The sequence below is a fragment of the Saccopteryx bilineata genome, chromosome 2 (assembly GCF_036850765.1).
Source record: "Saccopteryx bilineata isolate mSacBil1 chromosome 2, mSacBil1_pri_phased_curated, whole genome shotgun sequence".
In the NCBI taxonomy this organism is placed as follows: Eukaryota; Metazoa; Chordata; class Mammalia; order Chiroptera; family Emballonuridae; genus Saccopteryx; species Saccopteryx bilineata.
In genome coordinates, this window is record NC_089491.1 from 312,529,813 (window position 1) to 312,555,054 (window position 25,242).

Consider the following 25,242-nt stretch of genomic DNA (forward strand, 5'->3'; position numbering starts at 1 on the left):
CCAGGGAGTGTGGTAGAGGGCACAATTGGCTCTGTGCAGGTGTTTGGTCTTCCCCATGAAACTGGGAGTCCTCTGAGATCAGGCCCAGTTTCCCCTCCCCTCTCCACGTGCCTGCTCCCACCTTTCCCCGGAGAGCCCAGGACAAGGCTTTTCCACAAGCCTCTCAGGCCAACAGGAACCAGCCAGGGTTACTTCTTTTTTTCTCGTGATGTGCAGGCTCATTGGCGGGGTTACAGACAACAGAAGAAATACTTGAAACGGTTGCAGTATTTAAAAGCCAACACAGATGCTGTAATTAAGGTAGCTATCGTGATTTGGGCAGGGTCTTGTCTCTCTTGAAGGATCCACTGAGAACAACTTTTCAGTCCTCTCACAAACTTTGATCTTTGGAGATGGCTGAGTTGTCCTGGGTCTGAGGGCAATATGTCTCTTTTCCCAGATTCAGGCTTGGGCTCGGATGTGGGCAGCTCGGAGGCAATACCGGAGGCGCCTGGGCTACTTCCAGAAGAATGTTAGTGTCATCCTGCTCTTCCGTCTTTATACCCAACCTTTACCAGGGCAAGGGTAGCCCAGTGACTTTTTTTTCATCTGTGTTCATGGCAGGTCAACTCTGTTGTGAAGATCCAGGCATTTTTCCGAGCCAGGAAAGCCCGGGGTGAATACAGGATGTTAGGTAAGTTGCCTGGTCTTTCTCCGCATTGTGAGTAAATTGCCCGGTTCCCCTCCTCTGTCTGTGAGTGCCAGCTGAGCGAGCCTGATGGGAATCAGCAAGGGGGAGAGTCACACCACCTCATCACTTACAAAGTGGGGCCTTGGAGAAGTTTTCTGGCTTTCTTGAGCCCTTTTCTCTCATTGAAAGCTGCCGTCTCTCGTTGAAACCTTGAGTATGTCTAAGGACAGAGCAGTGAGGAGATGTACTCTGCTTTTGGGGATCCCCCAGTTTGACGGTAGAGATGGGGATCCCTGAGTCAAGCAGGTCTGGATATTCCTCGTGAGGCTGCACGGTAGGTAAGGGGGAGGCACAAGCTGTCTGCGCAGGCTGGTAGGAACAAAGCCACCCTGCCTACCCCAGTAACAGAAAAGCCTGGTCACAGGGTCAGCTCCTCTAACCAGGTTCATTGTATACCAGGCTTCAGTTATCTTCCTGCTGCTGCCACCAAAGCCACAGGAAAAGAAAAGGAACCTTCTCCCCTCCCTAGAGTTCTAGCTTTCTCCCACTTTGGCCTCCCCCGCCTCATGACTCCTACCTCCCGACCTCTGTGGTCCAGCACGCGGAACCAGGGGAAGCTCCTGGAGTCCTTTCTGCAGGCTGGGGAACTTGAAGGGGCCCCATCTTCCTGCCCCACAGTTCCCATTTAAAGCCTTAAAGAGGTCCTTCTAGACTGCTTCTGTCCGAAGTCCAGGAGCCCCGCCTTGGAGGTCTTCCTTGTGAGGGGGACTGGTAGTCTGTGTCCAGATTCCCCACTGTCCCTCGGATTCCTGAAAAAGTTGGTTCCTTTCTGGGCCTCGGGTGACTCTCCTGGGCTCCAGGTTGAGGTGCTGTTCGGGAGTCATCTTCATTCTGCGCCCACCCCACCCTGTCCTGCCTACAGGAGCACCGCCTATCCCCTCTGGCCACGGACCCTTGGCCTGCCTGCTTCTGGGCAGCCAGCTGCTTTTCCTCCCTACTTTTCCCCGCCTGCCCCTTTCTGTTTTTTCCCTTGCTGTCTCTGTGCTAATAACGCTGCCCTGGCCATCCTTTATCTTCTTTCTCTTCTCCTTAGTTTATAGTTTTCCTGGAAGTACTTTCTTTTCCCAGTTCTCTCCCAGTTTCATCCCAGGCCCCACTCAGCACTACTTCTTACTAGCCACTGGGACTTTTTTTTAAAGATTTTATTTATTGGCCCTTGGCTAGTGGCTCAGTGGATAGAGTGTCAGCACGGCATGTGGACATCCCAGGTTCAATTCCCAATCAGGGCACACAGGAGAAGCGACCATCTGCTTCTCCCCTTCTCCCTTTCCCCCTTCTCTCCCTCTTCCCCTCACCCAGCCAGTGGCTCGATTGGTTCAAGTGTGGCCCTGGACACTGAGGATTGATCCATCAGAGTGTGACAGCCTTAGGCACTAAAAATAGCTTGGTACTCAAGCACTGACCCCAGATGGGGTTGCTATGTAGGTCCCAGTTGAGGTGCATGCCTCTCTATCTCCCCTCCTCTCACCTAAAAAAAAGAAAATGATTTTATTTATTGATCTGAGAGAGAGAGAAAAAGAAAGGGGGTAGGAACGAAAGCATCAACTCACAGTTGCTTCTCATATGTGCCTTGACCAGACAAGCCCAGGGTTTCAAACCTGCGATCTCAGCATTCCAGACTGATGCTTTCTCCACTGCACACCACAGGTCAGGTGCCACTTGACTTCTTTATTGCTGTAGTTTTCTCATTTATAAAATGGAGATAATGACAGTACCTATCTTTTTTTTTTATCAATTGATTTTAGTGAAAGAGGAAGGGCGAGAGAGAGAAACATTAATTTGTTGTTCCATTTACTCATACATTCATTGGTTGATTCTTGTATATATATACCCTGACTGGGGATTGAACCCACAACCTTGGTGTATTGGGGTGCCACTCTAACTGACTAAGGTTATTTTGAGGATGAAATGAGTAAATGCACTATATTTCATCAAATCCAAGATGCCGTCAGTTGTCTTTGTCTTTGATTCCGCCATTCTGGGGGCTTACCGGGTGGATCCCAGTCAAGGTGCATGAGGAAGTCTGTCTCTTGGCCTCCCTGCCTTTTACTTAATAAAAAAATAAAATTATTCCACCATTCTTCACTTCAAGTCCCACCCTCCATGAAGTAACTGGATTAATTCATAGAACCTGTCTATGTGATATGGTCGCTCTCCTGTTAAATCCTGTCAGTGCATCCCAGTGCCCTGGGGAGAAGGTCTAGTCCGCTAACCACAGCTCTGGAGGCTCTCCGTGTCCAGCTTCGGCCTGCACCTCTGGCCTCGCCGGCCCCTGGCTCTGTTGCCCACCACCTGCACCCTCCGCACTGTGCTTCAGACACAATGGATTTCTTTCTGGCACTTCCTAGAACAGCTATATTTGCTTGCTCTCACCTCCTTTTCACAGACATCAGCTTGAGGTCCTTACCTCCTCTGGGAAGCCTTTCTTCACTTACCAGGTGGGTTTGGGTGGCCTGTTTTTGTTTTCCCAAAGGTCTGCATGTTCTGAAAACACTAACCATGCTGTTGTGAATTGTGGTTTCTTTGTCTAGTTCCCTTACTGGAGAGGGCCTAGTTTTATTCATCTTCCAAATCTGACTCTTCATTACTAGCTGTGTAAACTTGGGCAGGTTGTTTCCCGTCTCCATGCCTCAGTGATCTCATCAATTGCTTTTAGTATACTGACCACAGGATTGTTTTCAGTATGTAAAGCAGTTTCTGTCCCAAATTGAATATTGTAGGTAGTAGTTTTGTTGTTATTCCCTGTAACTTGGTTCAGAGGTCTCTCTTTGTTCAGATACCCATTCCAAAGAGATTCCAGGAGAATCACCATCTAGATCTGACCTCCCTATATTACAAAACCCACTGGGCATCCCTTCTGCTCCTGCTCCTGCTCCTGCTCCCGCTCCCCTAGTGCAAACACTCCTGACAGAAGAGGGTTGTGTGAGGTAGGCAGCTAGGGCTGAGTAGAAGCTGATAGGTGGATGTGAACTTGGGATGTGAACGGTTGGTTCAGCAGGAATGGGTAGTTAATCAGAATAGGAGGGCCTGGAGGGACCGTCCAGGGGAGCGAGGGCTCTGACTTTGGTGTGTAGGTCCCTGGGATAGGCCCCAGTTGGGGGTGAATTCACAGTCCAGGGAAGGGCCGCTCTTGTGTCAGACCTGGTTATAAGACACAGAGTTCAGGGACAGGACTGGCTGGGAGGCTGCCCATTGTCCTCCAGCTAGAAATGGACTGGGGCTTGGGGGCCTGCTGGCCTCAATTAGAATGAGGACTGAGGGTGGGTTAACTAGGGCCGTGGGTGGGCAAGGAAGCCTCTGGTGAGGGCATGCTAGTCCTGATGCCTCTTCTCTTTCTGCCAGTGCACGCGCCCCACCCCCCTCTCAGCGTGGTATGCAGATTTGTCCATCTCTTGAATCAAAGCCAACAGGACTTCTTGGCTGAGGCCGAGCTACTAAAACTCCAGGAAGAGGTGGTCAGGAAGATCCGGTGGAACCAGCAGCTGGAGCAGGACCTCAACCTCATGGACATCAAGATTGGTCTGCTGGTGAAGAACCGGATTACCCTGCAGGTGAGGGGCCCACCCGTCCACCCTCTCCCCTGGCTCTAGCTGCTTCTGGAGCCATGATACTGAACATTGCTTATTAGTCCAATGTTTTTAAATACCTAGATTTTATCACCTGGTTCAGGTCCTTATCCCAGGAGTCTTCTGTCCTTCTAGGAATTTGTTGGGCACACATGATATGGTAGAAAGAGCACTGGTTTTAAAATTAGAATGCCTAGCTCTGCTAATTCTTAGTGAAGGTGTTATGGGGCTGGTCATTTAACCTCTAGATCTGTTCCCTTATTAGTAAAGTGGGGATAATGAGAGGGCCCAGCTCACCAGGCCAAATGTAGAGATAGATATGAAAGTTCCTTAAATTGTAAATTACCATACCAATATGCAGGGATGGGGTAGAAATGATATCGCCACTTAAATTTGTACAACAGTCCAATAAAAACTAATAGGGGAGCGTTTTAGGTCTTGTTTCTCTGTAATTGTTGTCAGTTTTGGTCCAAATAAGCCCATAAATTTTTTTTTTTTAAGTAAAAGAACTAACAGCAAAACCAGTAGAAATGATGTTTCAACCTGGCAACCTAGTTCTCTTTGGAAACTCACCCTGTGAGAGCAGGGTGCCAGGTGAAGTTTCAGGGTAGTATGAGGGGCGATTTCTCACCCTAGAACTGCTCATCTCCCTGGCTCACACCTTGAATACCTTGAGCAGCAGAAAGCCCTGGCTCTTCCAGGCGCTGATTCGAGACCATATGTTCTGTGCTCTGGGCTGGGCTGGGCTAGTTGTACCACCCACTCCCCCACCTCTGCAGGAAGTGGTCTCCCACTGCAAGAAGCTGACCAAGAAGACTAAAGAACAGCTGTCAGATATGATGGTTTTGGACAAGCAGAAGGGATTAAAGTCGCTGAGCAAAGAGAAACGGCAGAAACTAGAAGCTTACCAGCACCTCTTTTACCTGCTGCAGGTGAGCAGAGGACTTTGGAAGGAGGTGTCTCCACCACCTCTTGAGAATCTGGGACCTTGAGGCCTTCCTGTCTGTGCTTTTACCTCTCTGTGAGATGTCCCTTCCCAAAATCACAATACCTGACCCCCTGATAAAGAGACTGTTTCCTACCATTTGTCTGAAATGTTTCCAGTATCCCTGGGAAAGTAGGACAGTGCTTTCTCCATTCCAAGGTCCTATCAGGAAAACCTTCCTTTATCTGATCACTAGTCCTCACGGTGCATGAGCAGCCATTTCCGTCTCCCCGTTGCCTGCAGACACAACCTATCTATCTGGCCAAGCTGATCTTTCAGATGCCACAGAACAAAACCACCAAGTTCATGGAGTCAGTGATTTTCAGCCTGTACAACTACGCCTCTAACCACCGAGAGGCGTATCTTCTGCTCCAGCTGTTCAAGACGGCGCTCCAGGAGGAGATCAAGTAGGTTTCCACGTGGAAAGAGAACAGGTTAAGAAGTGCCACCGTTGGTTTCTCACAAGGTGGCAATTTGTTGAGGTTTGAGGGTAGAAATGGAATCAGAACACCTTTTCTCTGCCTCCTGTGGAGTCACTAAAACATCTTCTAGAACAGCACAGTGGGAGGACATGGACTGGCATGTTAGCAAAAAGGATGAGATAGAGATAATGACATTTTTAAGAGGAGGGACACCAGAGCAGCCTTTGAAGAGCCAAAATCTCAAAAAGAAAAAGCAAATAGTTGTCCTACAGAGGCAGGAGGCCAATTTCAGTGACTTCTTGAACCACAGGTCAAAGGTGGAACAGCCCCAGGACATGATAACAGGCAACCCAACTGTGGTGAGGCTGGTGGTGAGATTCTATCGAAATGGGCGTGGACAGAGTGCCCTGAGGGAGATCCTGGGCAAGGTTATCCAGGAAGTGCTGGAGGACAAGATGCTCAGCGTCCACACAGACCCTGTCCACATCTACAAGAGCTGGATCAACCAGACCGAGGCCCAGACAGGGCAGCGCAGGTGACAGAGGGGCAGAGGACCGAGGGAGCACTCTCTTTGATCAGCTCTGTCTTGGGCCTCATTGGGGAAACTTGGGTGTGCTTTGAAGGTGGCATATAAATGAGCATGCTGATTTATGTAAATATGACCAGTCCTATAGGATAAAATAAGGTAGCCTTTCAGACCCCGTCTGCTAATTAACATGGAACTGATGTAAGTGACATGGGGCCTGGTGTACTTAATATCGAATGAGCAGGCCCTGGCTGGTTGGCTCAGCGGTAGAGCGTCGGCCTGGTGTGCAGAAGTCCCAGGTTCAATTCCCGGCCAGGGCACATAGGAGAAGCGCCCATTTGCTTCTCTACCCCTCCCCCTCTCCTTCCTCTCTGTCTCTCTCTTCCCCTCCCGCAGCTGAGATGGCCCGGGTGCTGGGGATGGCTCCTTGGCCTCTGCCCCAGGTGCTAGAGTGGCTCTGGTCACAACAGAGCGATGCCCCAGAGGGGCAGAGCATCACCCCCCTGGTGGGCAGAGCATCGCCTCTGGTGGGCATGCCGGGTGGATCCCGGTCGGGCTGGTCGGGCGCATGCGGGAGTCTGTCTGACTGCCTCTCCCCGTTTCCAGCTTCAGAAAAATATATATATATATATATTGAATGAGCAGCACAAATGAATATGCAAATTGTTTAATTGCTATGTCAGTGCTTGCAAATGATATTTCAGATTTGCTGGGAGTTGGGATATGGACTCCTCATTGATAGGGGAATAGATGAATATTCACATTTACAAATGAATAGGCAAATGAGATAATGGGAGAAATAGGTTGGCCCTAGAGATTGGAGGCATTACTCAGATGCAAAGTTACTAGGCAAATGGAGCCACTGAAGAGAGTAGGCAGTGCTGGTGCTACTCCCAGGGGCACATCGGCTTGTAGGTGGGGGGACTTCAAGGCCCTGGCCCAGCTTTCCCTACCTCCCTAAGTGCCAAAGTCTGGATGCAGGGCAGCCCTGGTATTTTTCATTCTCCTTAGGACTCCTTCCATGAACTCCACCTTCTCCATTCCCTTCTACACTCTTCCACCTTCCTGTGGGTACTCCAACTCTTTCTTCTTCGCTTTCCAATCACATGGCTCCAGCCCTCTCTCTAAGTCCTTTCTCTTACTTTGGACCTGATCCTCTTAAGCATGCTGGGATGCCCTTAGCATGTGTATGTATGAGATCTTGTTAGATAAAGAGTCTTGGGAGGGGGAGGGGCACAAAGAAAACTAGATAGAAGGTGACAGAGGACAATCTGACTTTGGGTGATGGGTATGCAACATAATTGAAAGATAAGATAACCTGGACTTGTTGATCTTTGAATATATGTAACCTGATTTATTGATGTCACCCCATTAAAAAAATAAAATTATTAAAAAAAAAAAAAAGAGTCTAAGGGGGAGGGGCTCAGGGAGGAGAGGCTATGGGAGGGGGCTCTGGCTGATACCTTGTCTCTCTCTGCTCACAGCCACCTCCCCTACAGCATCACCCCAGAGCAGGCCTTGAGTCACCCTGAGGTCCAGAGACGATTGGACATCTCCCTTCGCAGCCTCCTTGCCGTGACTGATAAGTTCCTTGTAGCCATCATCTCATCTCTGGACCAAATTCCGTACGTGTAACAGCCCCACCCCAGCCTAGGCCAGGCCGTGATGGGAAGAGCAGAGCAGTCCTGAAGAGGTGGGGCAGGACCAGAAGGGAAATGTGGCCGGACGTGCTCAAGGGCTCCTATGAGACAGGTGGAGAGAGAGTGCGCAGATACCCTGCTAGAGACTGAGCTGGGATACAACATGCAGGTCTATGTGTGGCCGGTCAGGACCTCACTGGAGCCAGAGAAGGGAACATCAAGTGACTATGGGGACAAGTTATTGTTTGAGAGCAAATGGGGGAAAATATAGGACTCTCTAGTCTACAAAGTCAAAAACAACTACTTCAAACCAATAAGTACTTTATAGTTCTCTCCTTTCTTAAAATTTAGTGTTTTTTGAAAAGCAAATTATTGAAAATGTTGACAAGATGAGCTTCATCTCGGTCATCCTCCCGCCAGCCAGCAAGCCCTGCTGCTGCTTGGAACTGCAGGGAGCAAGGTGGGGGTGCAAGTGAGGGGACCCACAGAGTTTTTAACTCTGCTCCCCAAACTTGGAGAGCTGGATTAAGAGTTTACAGTTAGGATTCAGAAAAGATCGTCCTAGAGCTAATAAAGGAAAGTACACAATGAGCTGTAAACTTCTATCTCTGGTACCCTAGGAGATAGAAATAACTTTTAAAATTTAAAGAAATTTGTAGGCCTGACCTGTGGTGGCGCAGTGGATAAAGCATCAACCTGGAACGCTGAGGTTGCTGGTTCAAAACCCCAGGCTTGCCTGGTCAAGGTATATATGGGAGTTGATGCTTCCTGCTCCTCCCCCCTTCTCTCTCTCTAAAAAATAATTAATTAATTAATTAAAATAAAAAATTAAAAAAAATTTTAAATGGTTAAGATGGTAACTTAAAAAAAATAATTTGTAGATGGCACATCCATGATAAGCATAATAAAAAAAAAAAACACTGCCTGACCAGGCAGTGGCACAGTGTATAGAGTGTCGACCTAGGATGCTGAAGACCCAGGTTCAAAGCCCCAAGGTCGCTGACCTGAGTGTGGGATCATAGACATGACACCATGGTCACTGGCTTGAGCCCAAGGTCACTGGCTGAGCACAGGGTGACTGGCTCAGCTAGAGCCCCCCGTCCTCAAGGCTCATGTGAGAATACTATTAATGAACAACTAAGGTGCTGCAATTACAAGGTGACATTTCTCATCTCTCTCCCCTCCTGTCTGTCTGTCTTTCTCTCCCCCTACTCCTCTCCCCTCTCTTCCTCTCCCCTCTCTTCCTCTCCCCTCTCCCCCTTGCTCTCATGCACCCACATATGTGTGCTAAAAATAATAAACTCTTGCACGTTTGAATTATACACTACTTTTACTTGATTCTCATGAAATAGAGAGGGCAAGAAAAATCATCCCTGTCTGACCAGGCGGTGGTGCAGTGGATAGAGCAGGGGTCCCCAAACTACGGCCCACGGGCCACATGCGGCCCCTTGAGGCCATTTATCCGGCCCCCGCCGCACTTCTGGAAGGGGCACCTCTTTCATTGGTGGTCAGTGAGAGGAGCCTAGTTCCCATTGAAATACTGGTCAGTTTGTTGATTTAAATTTACTTGTTCTTTATTTTAAATATTGTATTTGTTCCCATTTTGGTTTTTTACTTTAAAATAAGATATGTGCAGTGTGCATAGGGATTTGTCCATAGTTTTTTTTTATAGTCCGGCCCTCCAACGGTCTGAGGGACAGTGAACTGGCCCCCTGTGTAAAAAGTTTGGGGACCCCTGGGATAGAGCATCAGACTGGGATGCGGAGACCTAAATTCGAAACCCTGAGGTCACCAGCTTGAGTATGGGATTATCTGGCTTGAGCACGGGCTCACCAGCTTGAGTGTGGGATCATAGACATGATCCCATGGTTGTTGGCTTGAGCCCCAAGGTTGCTGGCTTGAGCAAGAGGTCACTCACTGTGCTGTAGCACCCCCCAGTCAAGGCACATATGGGAAAGCAGTCAATGAACAACTAAGGAGCTGCAACAAAGAATCGATGCTTTTCATCTCTCTCCCTTCCTGTCTGTCTGTCCCTATCTATTCCTATCTGTCCCTCTCTCTGTCTCTCTGTCTTTATCACAAAAAAAAAATAAAAAAGAATAATCATCCCTATATTCCAGATCAGGGACCAACCCAACTTCCAAAGGGGAAGAAAATAGCCTAAGCTGATATCTCTGGTTAGTGGTAGAGAGGCAGGACTGGAGCTCCTACTCTAGTTCATTGCTGTCCTTGGACCCTGCCTCATCCAGGCCAGGCCCCTCAGATGCTCTGTGATAGCCAACAAGGTTGGCCACCTCAGAGCCTCACAGGCTGTCCTGGGGCTGGTGTGAGTGTCAGCAGAACCCTGCCTAACGTACAGGCTAAAGGTGCCTCTATGGGGAAAGGCGGGGTGGATGCTGGGGTCTGGGGTATCCCCAGGGGAGACTACAGGGTCCAAAGAAGAGACCCAGGCCAGGTGGGAAACTGAGAACCCAGAGGGTGAGAGCCCTGGTCTTGGGTGACTGACACAAGAGCAGGAGGGAGGGACCAGGTCCAGAGGTATTTGGAGGACAGCAGCGGCAGCCTGGCTGTGGAGGGCCAGCTCCGGCGTGGCTGAGCCTGAGGGAGAGGCAGGCAGGCACTCCTGGCCTGAACTGTGGTAGAAGAGGACAGGGCCATATTATACCAATTGTTTTGTCCCCAGCTACGGGATGCGATATATGGCCAAGCTCCTGAAGATGACTCTGGCAGAGAAGTTCCCCAGTGCCACAGAAAATGAAATCTGTAAGGCAAGTGCTGCCTCCTCAGCTTCCTGGGATTTCCTTTTCCCCAGTGGCGCCTGTGAACCCCAGACTGAGACAAAAAGACAAAAACCCTGTACTATAAAAACGCAAGGAAGAAAATATTCTGCACCCTGTAAATCAACCCTGACTTATGAGCAGGGCTTCAGGTGGCCAATGGGAAGGCAACTGGGGCATGAACTGACAGAATGGGCAATGCTAGACTTGTTGGGAGATCTGGGTTCTAGTCCCACCTCTTGCTCAAGCTTGCTGTGTGACTTTGAGCAAGTTGCTGGCCTACTCTAGGTCTTGTTTTCTCTTCTGTAAAATGGGGTGGGCCCAGCTGGTGCTTTCTAGCCAAGTGAGCCGGGTGGGTGGGTGGGTTGGGGCTGTCAATGCGGAACCCAGAGAGCTTCCTCTGCCCTCAGGTGGTAGGGAACCTCTTGTACTACCGCTTCCTGAACCCAGCTGTCGTGGCCCCCGATGCCTTTGACATTGTGGCCATGGCAGCAGGCGGCATCCTGACCAGCCGTCAGCGCCACACCCTGGGGGCTGTGGCTCAACTTCTGCAGCATGCTGCAGCTGGCAAGACCTTCTCAGGGGAGAACCAGCACCTGCAAGCCTTGAATGACTATCTGGAGGAGACACACGTCAAGTTCAGGTCTCGGGTCCTGGCACCCTGTTCCTCCCTGTCCCTGTCCCTTTTTTCTCTTCTCATCTTTCATGTCCCACTTCCCCTCTCCAGAATCCAGGAAGAAGAGAGGCAGGGGGTGAAGAGTATAGTTAGTGGGGAAATTGTTGGAAGGACTCCCCCATGGAGAGAGAAGGGGGTATTGAAGGAAGTGGTTGAGGGGACACTGTGGGGGAGGTAAGGTAGGACAGGGGTGGGGTCTGAGGCTGGAGTCAGGGTTGACTTGAACTGTCAGAGTGGCTTGAGCTGTCACCAGAGAGGGCCAGAGGCAGGGCTGTCAGAACAGAACGTGTGGGGGTGCTGAGCCGCCCCACTCACATGCTATCCCCGTGGAGATAGGAGGTTCATCTGCCGGGCCTGCCAGGTGCCAGAGCCGGAAGAGCGCTTTGCAATGGACGAGTACTCGGACATGGTGGCTGTGGCTAAACCCATGGTGTACATCACTGTGGGGGAGCTGGTCAACACACACAGGGTGAGGGGCTGCAGCCTGGGTGTGCTGGGCAGGTGGGCAGGGCTCTGCAAGTCCATGATGGGGTGGAGGGCTCAGACCCTGAATATTCTTTCCCTCATCCCGCAGCTGTTGTTGGAGCACCAGGACTGGATCGCTCCTGATCACCGTGACCCCCTACACGAGCTCCTGGAGGACCTTGGGGAGCTGCCCAACATCCCTGACCTCATCAGTACGTGCTGGGGCCAGCTGGGCTGGCTGGGGGGCCTGCAGGGAGGGATGGACTGACAGGTGAGCTGGGCATGCTCACATATTCTCTGTAGAGTTTTTGTTTGGTCTGGGATGTGTGCCAGGAAGCTGGTTACACACTAGAACTTTCTTTACCTCTGGTCAGGAGATGGACACAGACTGATTTGGAGAGAGTGGACAGTAGAGACCTGGGGCCATCATATAAATGCCCATTTAGATCATGTGAGATAGACACGGAGGGATCTGGGCCTGTTTGGGTCTCTAAAGGTTTCCCTGACAAGGGAAGATATCAGGAGTATGCGATGGCAGCAAACGTGTTATGTGTGGACAGGCAGAATGGAGGTGCTGACAGATAGGAGTGAGCCAGGAGCTCCAGAATCAGGGAGGCAAGCTCCCACTGCCCTCTGGGCACCAGGCTGAGGGTGATGGGGAGGCATGTCCCCAATGCAAGGGGGAGCTCTGTGGGTAGCAGCCCTTCCACTGGTGCCGCAGGGCAGTGTGGAAAGCACCCTGGAAGAGGGGTGCATGGAGCAGTGTATCTACCGTGACCCTATCTCTGCATGTGGTGTGTGTTCATCTCCCATTTCTCACCCAACCTCAGGGGACAGTGTAGCAGCAGATGGGAGCACGGACCTGAGCAAGCTAGAAGTGTCCCTGACACTTACCAACAAGTTTGAAGGGCGAGCGACAGGCACTGATGATACCAGTGCCCGGAGCCTGCTTCTGAGGTGAGTGAGAGAGGTCTCGGCCGCTGCTGACCTGCGCCTTCCCCCTCAGACCAGTAAAACGACCTACACAGAAATGGCCATCCACCTTCTGCCTGGGCTCTCCTGTCCTTTGAAAGTTCTCCCTGAGGCCTAACTGGCATTCTGCTTGCTGCCATCTCAACTGTTTTCTTCCTGGAAACCTCAGCTTCTGATCTGTGTTGTAGTTGAAATGAAAGGAATAGTTAAGATATTGGCAACAACAGATGTTTGTATATTGTTGTGCTGTTCACTAAATACGTCTTTTATATGTTATCATTTAACCTTAGTAACAAACTGCTTTATAGTTGAGGAAAGAAACTTGGGGTTAAGTGACTGGTCCAGCATCCCACAGCCAGCTGGTGGTGGAGCTCGTGTTCTAATTCCCTCTTGTTGCTGAGTGATGGTCAGGAGATGGACACAAAGCTTGGTTCCCCAGTTCTGCGAAAGTGAGGGTGGACCCGCAGAGGGCAGGCTAGTCATCTGGGCAGAAGAGGAATCAGGTCACCACCATCTCCCTGCCAGCAAGGCAGCCCTCCTTCATTCACCCAGTAAGCAAGTGAGCTGGGTGTCCAGTGTTGTCCTGCCATTGAAGGCCTCACAGCAGGGTGAGGCTAGAGGTGAACACGCAGTCAGAGCCACCAAGAGGGAGGTGGCTGTCTAGTGCAGTGAGAGCCAAGTAGAAGGGACATCTTGGTTGGGAGAAGTCTCAGAGGATGAAGTGCAAACTTCACCAAAGGACTCGAAGACATTTCATGGGAGGGCACTATAGGCAGAGGACACAGGTGCAAGAGAGCACAGTAGGTTTGGACTGTAGTAGTTTTTTCCGTATCACAGCGGTTCCCATCCTGGGTTGCATTCTCCTCAAACATGCCCCCGCCCTCCTAGCTCCCAAATGGCCCTGGCAGCCATGATGCTAGGTGGAGTCCACTTGCTCTCAGCTCTCTGGCTAGCCCTGCGTCTGTCCCTCACCTTGCCCCCGTCACCCACTCCTCCTGCAGCACCAAGCAGTTGCTTGCTGACATCATGCAGTTCCACCCTGGGGACTCCTTCAAGGACATGCTGTCCCTCTCGGCATCGAGCCCACAGGTACTACCTTGTTCATCCCCACCTCACCCCACCAGCACTGCTGAGCCCTCCCCCCGGGTCCCTCCCACAGTCTGCCGCAGCAGACACCTCTGCGCACCAGTAATGAGAGCTCGCGAGGGCCACGACCTTTACCCTTGACCCCGGAGACCGACAGGCTGAGAAGAGCAGCCCTAGCTGTGGGGAGCCTCAGCTGCAGCGTCCTGGGACCCCACCTTCCTCCCCAGTCCCACTAAAACGAGAGCGAGCTCTGCAGAGACAGCTGCTCCCGACATGAGCACCAAGGGGCTGATGCTCAGTGGAGAGGGTGGGCACCTGAAGGCCTAAAGGCGGAAGACAGTGGTAAGAGGGTGGGGAGCCAGGGGCAAATTGGGCCAGTTGTAGTGAAGATTAAACCAGGGGCTTCCTAGAGAAAAGGTGGGGATGACCAGTAAAGGGGCATTCCAACACAGGACAGGAGGGAAATGCCCCCAAATACTCTGGAGCCATCACAGAGTCCCAGTGTTCAGAAGTCACAGCCACCGATGTCTGTCCAGAGTCCTTTATGCTGTACTTCTGTTCGGGATTCCCTTGTACCTCTGCTCCCCTTGGCGGTCTGTGAGGCCCTTCTGTGTCTATGATGTTACACCTTGATGCTCTTCACAAGCCACCCCTGTCTCTTTCACCCAGAGGTTGGGCTCTGGGGGCATTCTCCTGATGATGCCCCAAAGTGCCCAGGATTACCTTCATTGCTGCTGCCTCTGGGGCCTGCCCTGGCTTGGAGGCAGAATGGTGGGGCCTGGTAGACCCATTAAGCCACATCTCTGCCCGCCCCTCCCCCCTCCCCGGTCCCTCACCCCCCAGGAAGCAGCTCACAGGCGGCTAATGTGCCAACGCCAGGCCTGTGAGGCCCAGAACGTAGAGCTGCTTGGACGACACCGCTCACTGGTGGCCGACTCCCTCCTGCCGCTGGCAGAGAAGCAGAGACGTGTTATGCAGAACCTGCGCCGGCTGGAGAGCCTGGGCTTGGTCAGTGCCAGCGATGGTTACCAAGGGCTGGTGGATGAACTGGCCAAGGTAATGACCTGGGCCCGGGACCGGTGTACTTATATGTGTGTGCGTGTGTGCATGCACCGTGTGTACATAGTATTGGCACCTCAAGAACAGGCCTCCCTGGTAAGTGCCCACCCCAGATTGTCACCAGCCCAGGGAAGGCCACGAAACCTCCAAGGATCCTTTTTGAAAGAAAGATTTTAAAATTAAGGGAAGTATTCTGGAAACTTTTTTACTAAAAATCAAAGAGCCTGGAAACACTTACTCCTCAGTGAGGAAGGTCATAAATTGAAGGTCTGAGATGGCATCCTTGAGATTGTCCTCCTCCTAGGAAAAACAGTCTGGAAATCTTCCTCTTCTCGCTTTCCCTGCGAGGTCCTCACAGTGAGCTGTTCTTGGGCTGAGTCAGGCCCTGAGGCTCTCCTGCCAGGACGGCCCAACTCCCCCTCTCTTGGTCGTCCTCCAACCCCAGGACATCCGTAACCAGCGCAGGCACCGGCAGCGGCGGAAGGCCGAGCTGGTGAAGCTCCGGACCACACTCCAAGGCCTGAGGACTAAGACCACCTTCTGTGAGGAGCAGGGCGACTACTACAGCCAGTACATCCAGGCCTGCCTGGACCACCTGGCCCCCAGCTCCAAGTAGGTGCTGCCTTCTTCACGTGTGCCTTCTCACCCTGTCCGTGACAACCTTTGCCCCATTCCGCCAGCTGGGAAAGGGGCATTGTACTCTAGCACAGTATGGCCCCTTCTTAACCCAGGTCTTTGAATCTCCCTTGCAAAGTCTTGGGCTCAGGTGCAGCCCCTCCTGAGCTCTGTCTCCCACAGTGAGAGTCTCCCTCAGAGTCTACCAGCCACAGAAAGTACACTATCCTTGTGTTGAAGAGTTTATTGGATGAATTCTCTGGGACCTTTCTTTAATCAGGATTTCTGGGAAAGGGAAGAAGCGGCTATCTCTTCATTACACTGCTGCCCAGCTCCTGGAGAAGGGTGTCTTGGTGGAAATTGAAGATCTTCCTACCTCTCAGTATGTTTCTTTAGAGGGCAGAATGTCGGGCCCTTCCCATCCCATTACCTGGGGGTGGAACTTGGGGCTGGGCACCTAGGAGGAAGGGAGAAGAAACATGGTCTCTGTCTTGAAGGATAATAATGGGAGGACAGGACATCTTTAGACAGAAAATTAAGAACAGTGGGCATAGTCTGGCGCAGTTCCAACACCCCAAGGCAGAGGATGCTGGGAAAGATTCCCAGAGGAGAGAACATCTGAGTGGGGTTGGGCAGGTAGGAGATGTGGGGTGGTGAACAGAAGTAAAATTGGGAGAAGACAGAGAAAGCTGAGGCCTGGGAATGACAGAGGGGAGGTCTGGGCTCTGGGTGACACGGCACTACCCAGGATGCGGAGCAGAGGATAGAAGGGTGGGACTATTACCCTGTAAGGAAGCAGTGGGCCCCATTTTGAATCCTGTTTCTGATAGCTTCAGAAATGTGATCTTTAACATCACTCCTGGAGACGAGGCGGGAAAGTTTGAAGTAAACTCCAAGTTCCTGGGTGTGGACATGGAGCGATTTCAGCTTCACTATCAGGTGAGGGGACATTCATGAACCCTCAAGACACCTGCCAGGCTTTAGGTGCAGCCTGATGATAGTTGGCCAACCTCAGATGACATCAGCTCCGTTCCCCCATCAGTATCATCTGTCCCTGAAGAAAAGCGTGAGGGTCTGTGTAGCCCAAGCCCCTCTGTCTCTGCTCGGACAGACCCACTGCCAAGCGTCAGGACAATGGTGTGGGCTGGCAATGTCAGAAGTAGGATTAACACTGGAAGCTCTGATGCAAGTCAGAGACTTGACACATTATCTCATTCAATCCTCTCTGTAGCTCTGAAGCTTTATGCCTGTTTTACAGGCTCTGAGGCTAAAAGATTAAGAAGCCAGCCTAAACAGAGGTCATTTGGGAAAACAGTGATTTTAAACCCAAATCATCTTGCTTTGCTGTTTTGCCTTTTGAATGAGAAAATTGGTTTCTGGCCCTGGCTCCACTTGAACTGACATTTGGTCAAGTCTTTGCACCCCTCCTTTGGCCTTGTTTTCCTCACCTGTAAAGTAGGGTTGCAGTGCCCCACTGCAGTGGCCATTGCCCCTGGATGACAGTGTAAGGCTCCAAGATGTTTTATAGACTGGCTAGGCCACGATGAAGAACCTTTAAACTCTCCTCCCTGCTTTTCTCTAGGACCTCCTGCAGCTCCAGTATGAGGGTGTTGCTGTCATGAAGCTCTTCAACAAGGCCAAGGTCAACGTCAACCTTCTCATCTTCCTCCTCAACAAGAAATTCTTACGGAAGTGACAGAAGCAGTGGGTGCTAGCCCAGCCTTTATCTCACTGAATGCTTTTCTTAACACTCGCTACTCCACTTCCCTGCAAACACCCAGAGCTCTGAACTGTGCAAGGCTCAAGGAGTCTTACTTCTTCCCTAGCTAGGAGGAGTTGATCTACCTGGCCACTGGCAGCATCTCTAATTGGCTAAAGTCAGCCTTGCCCCAGAGTCTGGCTGTGTGACTTTTAAGTCCCAGAACCCCGTGGTTTTCCAGGTAGATGGTAGGGCATGAACCTAGGTGAGGTGAAACCCTGCCCTTTGGCCTGTGAAGGCAATTGCACTTGTGTCTGCTGCTGCCTTCCATGATCACCGCAATATTACATGCACTGCACCTGCAGCCTTACTTCCCTCCACCTTCTCTGCTGACCCCAAGGCCAGGCCCAGGCTCCCCGTGCCTACACCCACTTCTATAGCAGTGGGTGTTCCTGCCCTGCTGCAGCGCAGGCCACTCGGCTGGAATAATGCCTCACACCCTCCAGCCCCTGCCTCTCACACCCAGGAGGGGCAGAAGTGCTTGCTGATGCCCGTGTGGAGTTGTAGCACTGTTATCCTCCACGGTGGCATAGGCAAGCTGACCCTCCATTAACCTCAAATCCCATTCCTTTGTTTATGGTCTATTTTATATGTGGATCACTAGGGTATTTATTCTCTCTTCCAGCCTTATACTTCGGATCATGATTTTAATTCATCTTTTGAGCTCAGAAAAAGAGCTCTCGTTTCTCTTATTCAAACTAATATGCCAATCTTTTATACCCTGTATTTAGGTCACCCCAATAAATTTAATTTAAAAAAAGACCCAGGGCCTGACTGGTGGATAAAGCATCGACCTGGAACACTGAGGTCGCCAGTTCAAAACCCTGGGCTTACCTGGTCAAGGCACATATGGGAGTTGATGCTTCCTGCTCCTCCCCACCTTCCCTCTCTCTCCTCTCTAAAATGAATAAATAAAATCTTAAGAATAAATAAATAAATATTTTTTAGAAAACCTAAAAAAAAACAAAACAAGGCCCTGGCCGGTTGGCTCAGTGGTAGAGCATTGGCCTGGCATGCAGGAGTCCTGGGTTCGATTCCCGGCCAGGGCACACAGGAGAAGCGCCCATCTGCTTCTCCACCCCTCCCCCTCTCCTTCCTCTCTGTCTCTCTCTTCCCCTCCCGCAGCCAAGGCTCCATTGGAGCAAAGTTTGCCCAGGCGCTGAGGATGGCTCCATGGCCTCTGCCTCAGGCGCTAGAGTGGCTCAGGTTGCAACAGAGCAATGCCCCAGATGGGCAGAGCATCGGCCCCTGGTGGGCATGCCGGGTGGATCCCGGTCGGGCGCATGCGGGAGTCTGTCTGACTGCCTCCCTGTTTCCAACTTCAGAAAAATACCAAAAAAACAAAAAAAACTAAGTGACCTTAGGTTAAGAGCAGTAAAACTCCCACTCATGTTTAAGGCCTCATTTTTTCAGCTTCATATGGTCCCAGAGCAGTCTCGTTTTCTTGTCCCCCCTCAAGACTGTTGTACTTTAGAGCTGACTCTTCCAGACAATTTTGATAGATCTGCAGTCTTATTTCTGCTATTTCTCTTGTCCCCACATGTACCGACTTCCTACTCCTGTTGCCTTTCTGATTTCATTTTAATAAAAGCAGCTGTTACCCCACATCTATTTCATTTGCTGCAGAGCAAGCCTCCACAGTCTTGGACAGATCTTTGCTAAGAGCTGGGGAGTCCTTCATACAGCCTCCCAAACCCCCTGCATGCCTCCCATGTGGGACCGCTCTGCCTGTCTGAGCTTGTAAAAGCTTAATGAGATGTGGAATTTATGCCTTTCTTCCCTCCCCAGGGGACAGAGAGGAGGAGGAAGGAATTCTTAGGTTTTGATTCTGCTTTTATCAGCCACTCTAAAGCCAAGAAATGGATACACCGGTCTTGGTTCTACCCCATCCATTTTGCACACATTTTTCAGGAGGTTCTTTCCTGAGCCTTCGGCAACAATACCAAAGGTGCTTGAGTGGCAGCTCCTTAGATACTGCACAAAATCCCCTTTCCATGAGGAAAGCTGCCCTCCTTCCCTCCCTGCTTCCTGAAGTTTGTAGAGGAGGGGACAGGGTAGAGACCTGTCCTGGCATCTGAACTCCTAAGCAGCCCCTGTTGGGCCCCCACAAGTTTGTCTGCTGCAGCCTGCCTCCCTGTACCCCATCCCATTATGTCACTCAGGATTTGTCTTGCTGTCACATTCAGTCTCAGTCACATCCTTTTCCCCTCTTAGCATATCACAGCAAAGGCTTCAAGTACCGTCTTGCTCTGGGTGACAGTGACACATACCAGTCAATTCAAGTTTCTACACATGATCAGTCATTAAAAATCTCACACTCACCAAATGATTCCAACACTGTCCCACTGTGATGCTCCCTCACAATCACATGATCTCAACCCCATATATATAGGAATGTCACAATAGCTACCATTATTGATAGCCTTTCATAGGTTGAGATGTTTACATATATTAACTCCTCACAACTCTACAAAGGTGTATGGTTACTAATTTTGTTTAATGTAATGCAACTGAAGTAAATAGGGTTGATTAACAGCCTAAGGTTACACAGCTGGTACAGGCAAAACAAGGCTCTAAATTCTGGCCCACCTACTCGATTTATATTCCCCAGCATTTTCCTCTGAAAGAAACATTTCCACTTTTCCAGCCCACTCTCTTTCAAGCCTACCCCGACTCTACTAAGGGGTGGTTCCTGATGAGCCTTAGTTTATCAGTGTCCTTTGCTAACCTTCAGTGCTCAATAGGCACTTGGTTCCTATGGGTGGGAATATACACTAGTGCAGGGGTCCCCAAAGTTTTTACACAGGGGGCCAGTTCACTGTCCCTCAGACCATTGGAGGGCCGGACTATAAAAAAAAACTATGAACAAATCCCTATGCTCACCGCACATATCTTATTTTAAAGTAAAAAAACAAAACAGGAACAAATACAATATTTAAAGTAAAGAACAAGTAAATTTAAATCAATAAACTGACCAGTATTTCAATGGGAACTACGGGCCTGCTTTTGGCTAATGAGATGGTCAATGTCCGGTCCATATTTGTCACTGCTAGATGTAACAAGTGATGTGACGTGCTTCCGGAGCCGTGAGGCGTGCATCCCACGTCACTGGAAGTAATACTGTATGTGAGCGATGCCATGCTTTGCGTCTCTCACTGACCACCAATGAAAGAGATGCCCCTTCCAGAAGTGCGGCGGGGGCCGGATAAATGGCCTCAGGGGGCCGCATGTGGCCCGCGGGCCATAGTTTGGGGACCCCTGCACTAGTGCAACCTCTCTGGAGGACAATTTGGTGAGATTAAAAAATTTAGTGCAGGGCACTAGGACAATTCAGCTGGAAAAGACTAGTCCTTTCACCAAATGGTGCTGGGACAACTGGGATATTCACATGTGAAAGAATGAAGTCAAATCCTTACCTCAGCGTACACAAACATAGGTCACATATATTAAATTTTATTAATTAAAATGGATCATAGACTTAAATGTACGAGCTAGAACTAGAAGACTCTTAGAAGAAAATATAGGTGCAAATTTTCCTGACTTTGGATTAGGCAATAGTTTCCTAGGATGCCAAAAAACACAAATGACAAAAGAAAAATTAGATAAGTTGAACTTTGTCAAAGTTGAGAACTTGTGCTTCAAAGGACACCTACAAGAAAAAAGACAACACAGAATGGGAGAAAATTTTACAAATCATATATATGATTAGGAACTTATATTCAGAATGTATAAGAAGTCTTACAAGACAAAAATAAAAAGACAACCCAATTAAATGGACAAAGACTGGATAGCCATTTCTCCAAAGAAGATGTATGAATGGCTAATCACATAAAAAAATGCTCAACATCATTAGTCATTAGCAAATGCAAATTAAATCATGGGATACCACATCATCTCCGTTAAGATGGCTAAAGTAAAACAGGTAATAACAAGCGTTGATGAGGATGCAGAGAGATTACAACTTGTAGGAGGTTATAAAATTGTGGAGCCACTTTGGAAAACAATTTGGCAATTACTTCAAATGTTAAAACAGAGTTACCATATGATCTAGCAATTCCACTCCTAGGTATAAACCCAAGAAAATTGAAAGCAGATGTTTACACAATCTGCACAAAATGTTCATTACATCATTATTCATAATAGCCAAATGGGGAAATAATTTTTTTTTTAGGTGAGAGAAGGGAAGATAGTGAGGCAGACTCCTGCATGTGCCCTGACCGGGATCCACCCAGCAACCCCATTTTGAGCCAATGCTCAAGTACTAAGCTATTTTTAGTGCCTGGGGCTAACACTCTAGAACCAACCAAGCTATCTTCAGTGCCTGGGGACACGATTGAACCAATCCAGCCACTGGCTGCAGGAGGAGAAGAGGGAGAGAGAGGGGAGAAAATGGAGAGAGAAGCAGATGATTTCTTTTCGTGCATGTCCTTGACTGGGAATCAAACCTGGGATGTCCATATGCTGGGCTGATACTCTATCCACTGAGCCACCAGCCAGGGCCTGGGGAAATAATCTAAATGTCCATCAACTGAAGAATGGTTGACATACAGTGGTATATTCATACAATAGAATATTATTCAGCCATCAGAAGGAGTGAAGTACTATCATCCAGTCAGATGAGATCAATAAAGAACAGCAGCCTAAATGACACAGACAAAATGAGGTTGATATTTTTAGAACATTTCATCCCAGAGCAGCAGAATATACATTCTTTTCAAGTGCACATGGAATATTTTCCAGGACTAACAACAGGTTAGTCCACAAAACAAGTCTCAAGTTTAAGAAGATTGAAATCAGCCTGACCAGATGGTGGTTCAGTGGACAGGGCATCAGCCTGGGATGCTGAGCACCCCATGATCACCGGCTTGAGCACAGATTCATCCAGCTTGAATTTGGGCTCACCAGCATGAGTATGGGGTCGCCAACTTGAGTGTGGGGTCATAGACATGACCCCATGGTCGCTGGCTTGAGCCCAAAGGTCACTGGCTTACACAAAGGGTCACTGCCCTGACTGGAGCCCCTGGTCAGGCACATATGAGAAAGCAATCAATGGACAACTAAGGTGACACAACTATGAGTTGATGCTTCTCATCTCTCTCCCTACCTGTCTGTCTGTGTCTCTCTAAAGGAAAGAAAAGAAAATTGAAATTATACCAAGCACCTTCTCTGATCACACTGATATGAAACTAAAAATCAATTACAGGAAGGAAACACACCAACACATGGAGCCTAAATAACAGGCTAAGCAATGCATAGGTTAACAACAAGGTCATGGAAGAAATCAAAAGATGCCTTGTGACAAATGATAATGAAACACAACAACCCAAAACTCTATGGGACATAGTCAAAGCAGTTCTAAGAGAGAAATTCATAGCAATACAGGCCTTCCTCAAGAAATGAGAAAATCTCAATCTAACTTTACACCTAAAAGAACTAGAAAAAGAACAAACAAAGCCCATTCCACTTATATGAAATGTCCAAGGAGAATAGAAGGAAGGAAGTAATAAAGAAAAGAGCAGAAAAATTTTAAAAAGTCTAAAAATATACAAAATATTAATGAAACCAAAAGCTGAGTCTTTAAACAGATTAAATTGATAAGACTTTAACCAGACTCATTAAGAAAAAGGAAAGAACCCAAATAAAATCAGGAGTGAAAGTGACAAACTGAAACCACAGAAATACAAAGGATTGGCCTGACCAGGCAGTAGCACAGTGGATAGAGTGTCGGACTGGGACGCAGAGGACCCAAGTTCGAAGCCCTGAGGTTGCCAGCTTGAGAGTGGGCTCATCTGGTTTGAGCAAGGTTCACCAGCTTCAACCCAAGTTCACTGGCTTGAGCAAGGGGTCACTTGGTCTGCTGTAGTCCCCCGGTCAAGGCATATATGAGAAAGAATCAATGAGAAACTAGAGTGCCACAATAAATAATTGATGCTTCTCATCTCTCTCTCTTCTGGTCTGTCTGTCCCTATCTGTTCCTCTCTCTGTCTCTGTCACAAAGAATAAAAATAAAGAAAAAAAAGAAATACAAAGGACTGTAAGAAAATATTACAAACAATTACATCCCAATAAATTGGACAAACTGGAATAAATAAATTTTTTTTTCTTCCAAGTCTGAACCAAAAAGAAACAGAAAATGTGAACAGACCGATAACTACTAACAAAACCAAATCAGTGATCAAAAGACTCTCCACAGCCTGACCTATGATGGCACAGTAGATAAAGCATTGACCTGGATTGCTGAGGTGGCCAGTTCGAAACCCTGAGCTTGCCTGGTCAAGGCATATATGGGAGTTGACACTTTCTTCTCTTCCCACTTCTTTCTCTCCTCACTAAAATAAATAAAAATTTTAAATTTAAAAACTCTCCACAAACAAAAGTTGTGGACCAAAAAAACTCTCCACAAACAAAAGTCCTGGACCAAGTCCTTGACAGGTAGCTCAGTTAGTTAGAGCACCATCCTGATATGCCAAGTTTGTGGATTAGATCCCAGGTCAGAGGACATACAAGACAACCAAAATTGCCTGACCTCTGGTGGCTCAGTGGATAGAGTGGCGACCCATACCCTGAGGTCGCTGGTTCAAAACCCTGGGCTTTCCTGGTCAAGTCACATATGAGACTCAACCAATGAATGCATAAATAAGTGGATCAATGAATCAATGTTTCTTTCTCTTTCTCTCTCAAAAACAAAACAAACAAAAACAGTCCTGGATCAGATAGCGTCACAGGTGAATTTTACAAAAAAAAACTTATGGAAAAATTAACATCTTTCTCAAACTGTTCCAATAAAATTGAAGAAGAAGAAAGGATCCCAAGCTCATTTTACAAGGCCAGCATTACATTTTACATGGTCTGATTCCAAAACCAAAGAAATGACAAAAAAGCTATAGGCTAAGGTCACTGATGAACATAAGTGCAAAACTTCTCAACAAAATATTAGCAAATGGAGTTTAACAATACATTAAAAAGATCAAGCAGGATTTATTCCTAGGCTGCAAGATTGGTTCAGTATCCACAAATCTATTAACATGAACACAACATAAGCAAAATGAAGGATAAAAACAGGATCATATCAGTAGATTTAGAAAAAGCATTTGACAAAATCCAGCATCCATGTATGATTAAAAACTCAGCAAAGTGGAGTACAGGGAACATACCTCAACATAATAAAGGCCAGATATCAGTGATCTTTAATTTTTTTCATTTCATGGCACACATAAACTACTAAAATTCTACAGCATACCAAAAAATATATAATTTTTGCCAATCTGACAAAAAAAATGATATAACTTTGATTCATTCACACCAGATGGCTATTGTTGTGATGGCTGTTGTCATTTTTTTATTTGAGTATCTAAGGGAAAAGAAGTCAGTGTTCCTGACTAAATAGTCAGGTATTGCATGTTTAAACATTTTTTGTGACACACTAGTTGAAAATTGCTTCCATATATGATAAGCACATTATAGTCAATAGTGAAAAGCTAAAAGCATCTTTCTTAAGATCAGAAACAAGACAAGGATGTCCACTTTCACCATTTTTATTGAACACAGTATTGGAAATTCTTGCCTCAGCTATCAGCCAAGAAGAAGAAACAAAAGGCATCCTAATTGGAAAGGAAGAAGTAAAACTGTCATTATTTAAATATTACATGATGCTATACAGAAAGAACCCTAAAGAGTCCACCACAAAACTACTAGAATTAGCCTGACCAGGTGGTGACGCAGTGGATAGAGCGCCGGACTGGGATGCGGAGGACCCGGGTTCGAGACCCCAAGGTTGCCAGCTTGAGTGCGGGCTCATCCAGCTTGAGCAAGGCTCAGCAGCCTGAGCCCAGGATCACTGGCTCAAGCAAGGGGTCACTCGGTCTGCTGTAGCCCCCCCCCCCCCGTCAAGGCACATATAAGAAATCAATCAATGGACAACTAAGGAACCGCAATGAAGAATTGATATTTCTCATCTCTCTCTC

The 25,242-nt window shown here is 48.5% G+C and overlaps 1 protein-coding gene across 3 annotated transcripts in view; it reads left to right on the top strand.

Moving 5' to 3' along the window:
• The window catches only part of IQGAP3 (IQ motif containing GTPase activating protein 3), a 55,881-nt gene extending 37,009 nt beyond the window's left edge, over positions 1-18,872 (top strand). For 2 of the 3 annotated variants that reach the window (XM_066261810.1, XM_066261811.1), the window contains exons 20-38: positions 217-300; positions 440-511; positions 604-673; positions 4,073-4,281; positions 5,076-5,228; positions 5,525-5,688; positions 6,014-6,238; positions 7,714-7,854; positions 10,553-10,637; positions 11,057-11,289; positions 11,659-11,791; positions 11,897-11,999; positions 12,618-12,744; positions 13,761-13,848; positions 14,689-14,901; positions 15,350-15,516; positions 15,800-15,901; positions 16,350-16,458; positions 17,102-18,872. In XM_066261810.1, the coding sequence (XP_066117907.1) occupies positions 217-300; positions 440-511; positions 604-673; positions 4,073-4,281; positions 5,076-5,228; positions 5,525-5,688; positions 6,014-6,238; positions 7,714-7,854; positions 10,553-10,637; positions 11,057-11,289; positions 11,659-11,791; positions 11,897-11,999; positions 12,618-12,744; positions 13,761-13,848; positions 14,689-14,901; positions 15,350-15,516; positions 15,800-15,901; positions 16,350-16,458; positions 17,102-17,215 (2,592 nt within the window). In that variant the 3' untranslated portion in view covers positions 17,216-18,872. The remainder of the gene's footprint in view (positions 1-216; positions 301-439; positions 512-603; positions 674-4,072; positions 4,282-5,075; positions 5,229-5,524; positions 5,689-6,013; positions 6,239-7,713; positions 7,855-10,552; positions 10,638-11,056; positions 11,290-11,658; positions 11,792-11,896; positions 12,000-12,617; positions 12,745-13,760; positions 13,849-14,688; positions 14,902-15,349; positions 15,517-15,799; positions 15,902-16,349; positions 16,459-17,101) is intronic. The other variant, XM_066261812.1, reaches the window with a different exon arrangement.
• Positions 18,873-25,242: the final 6,370 nt, after the last annotated feature.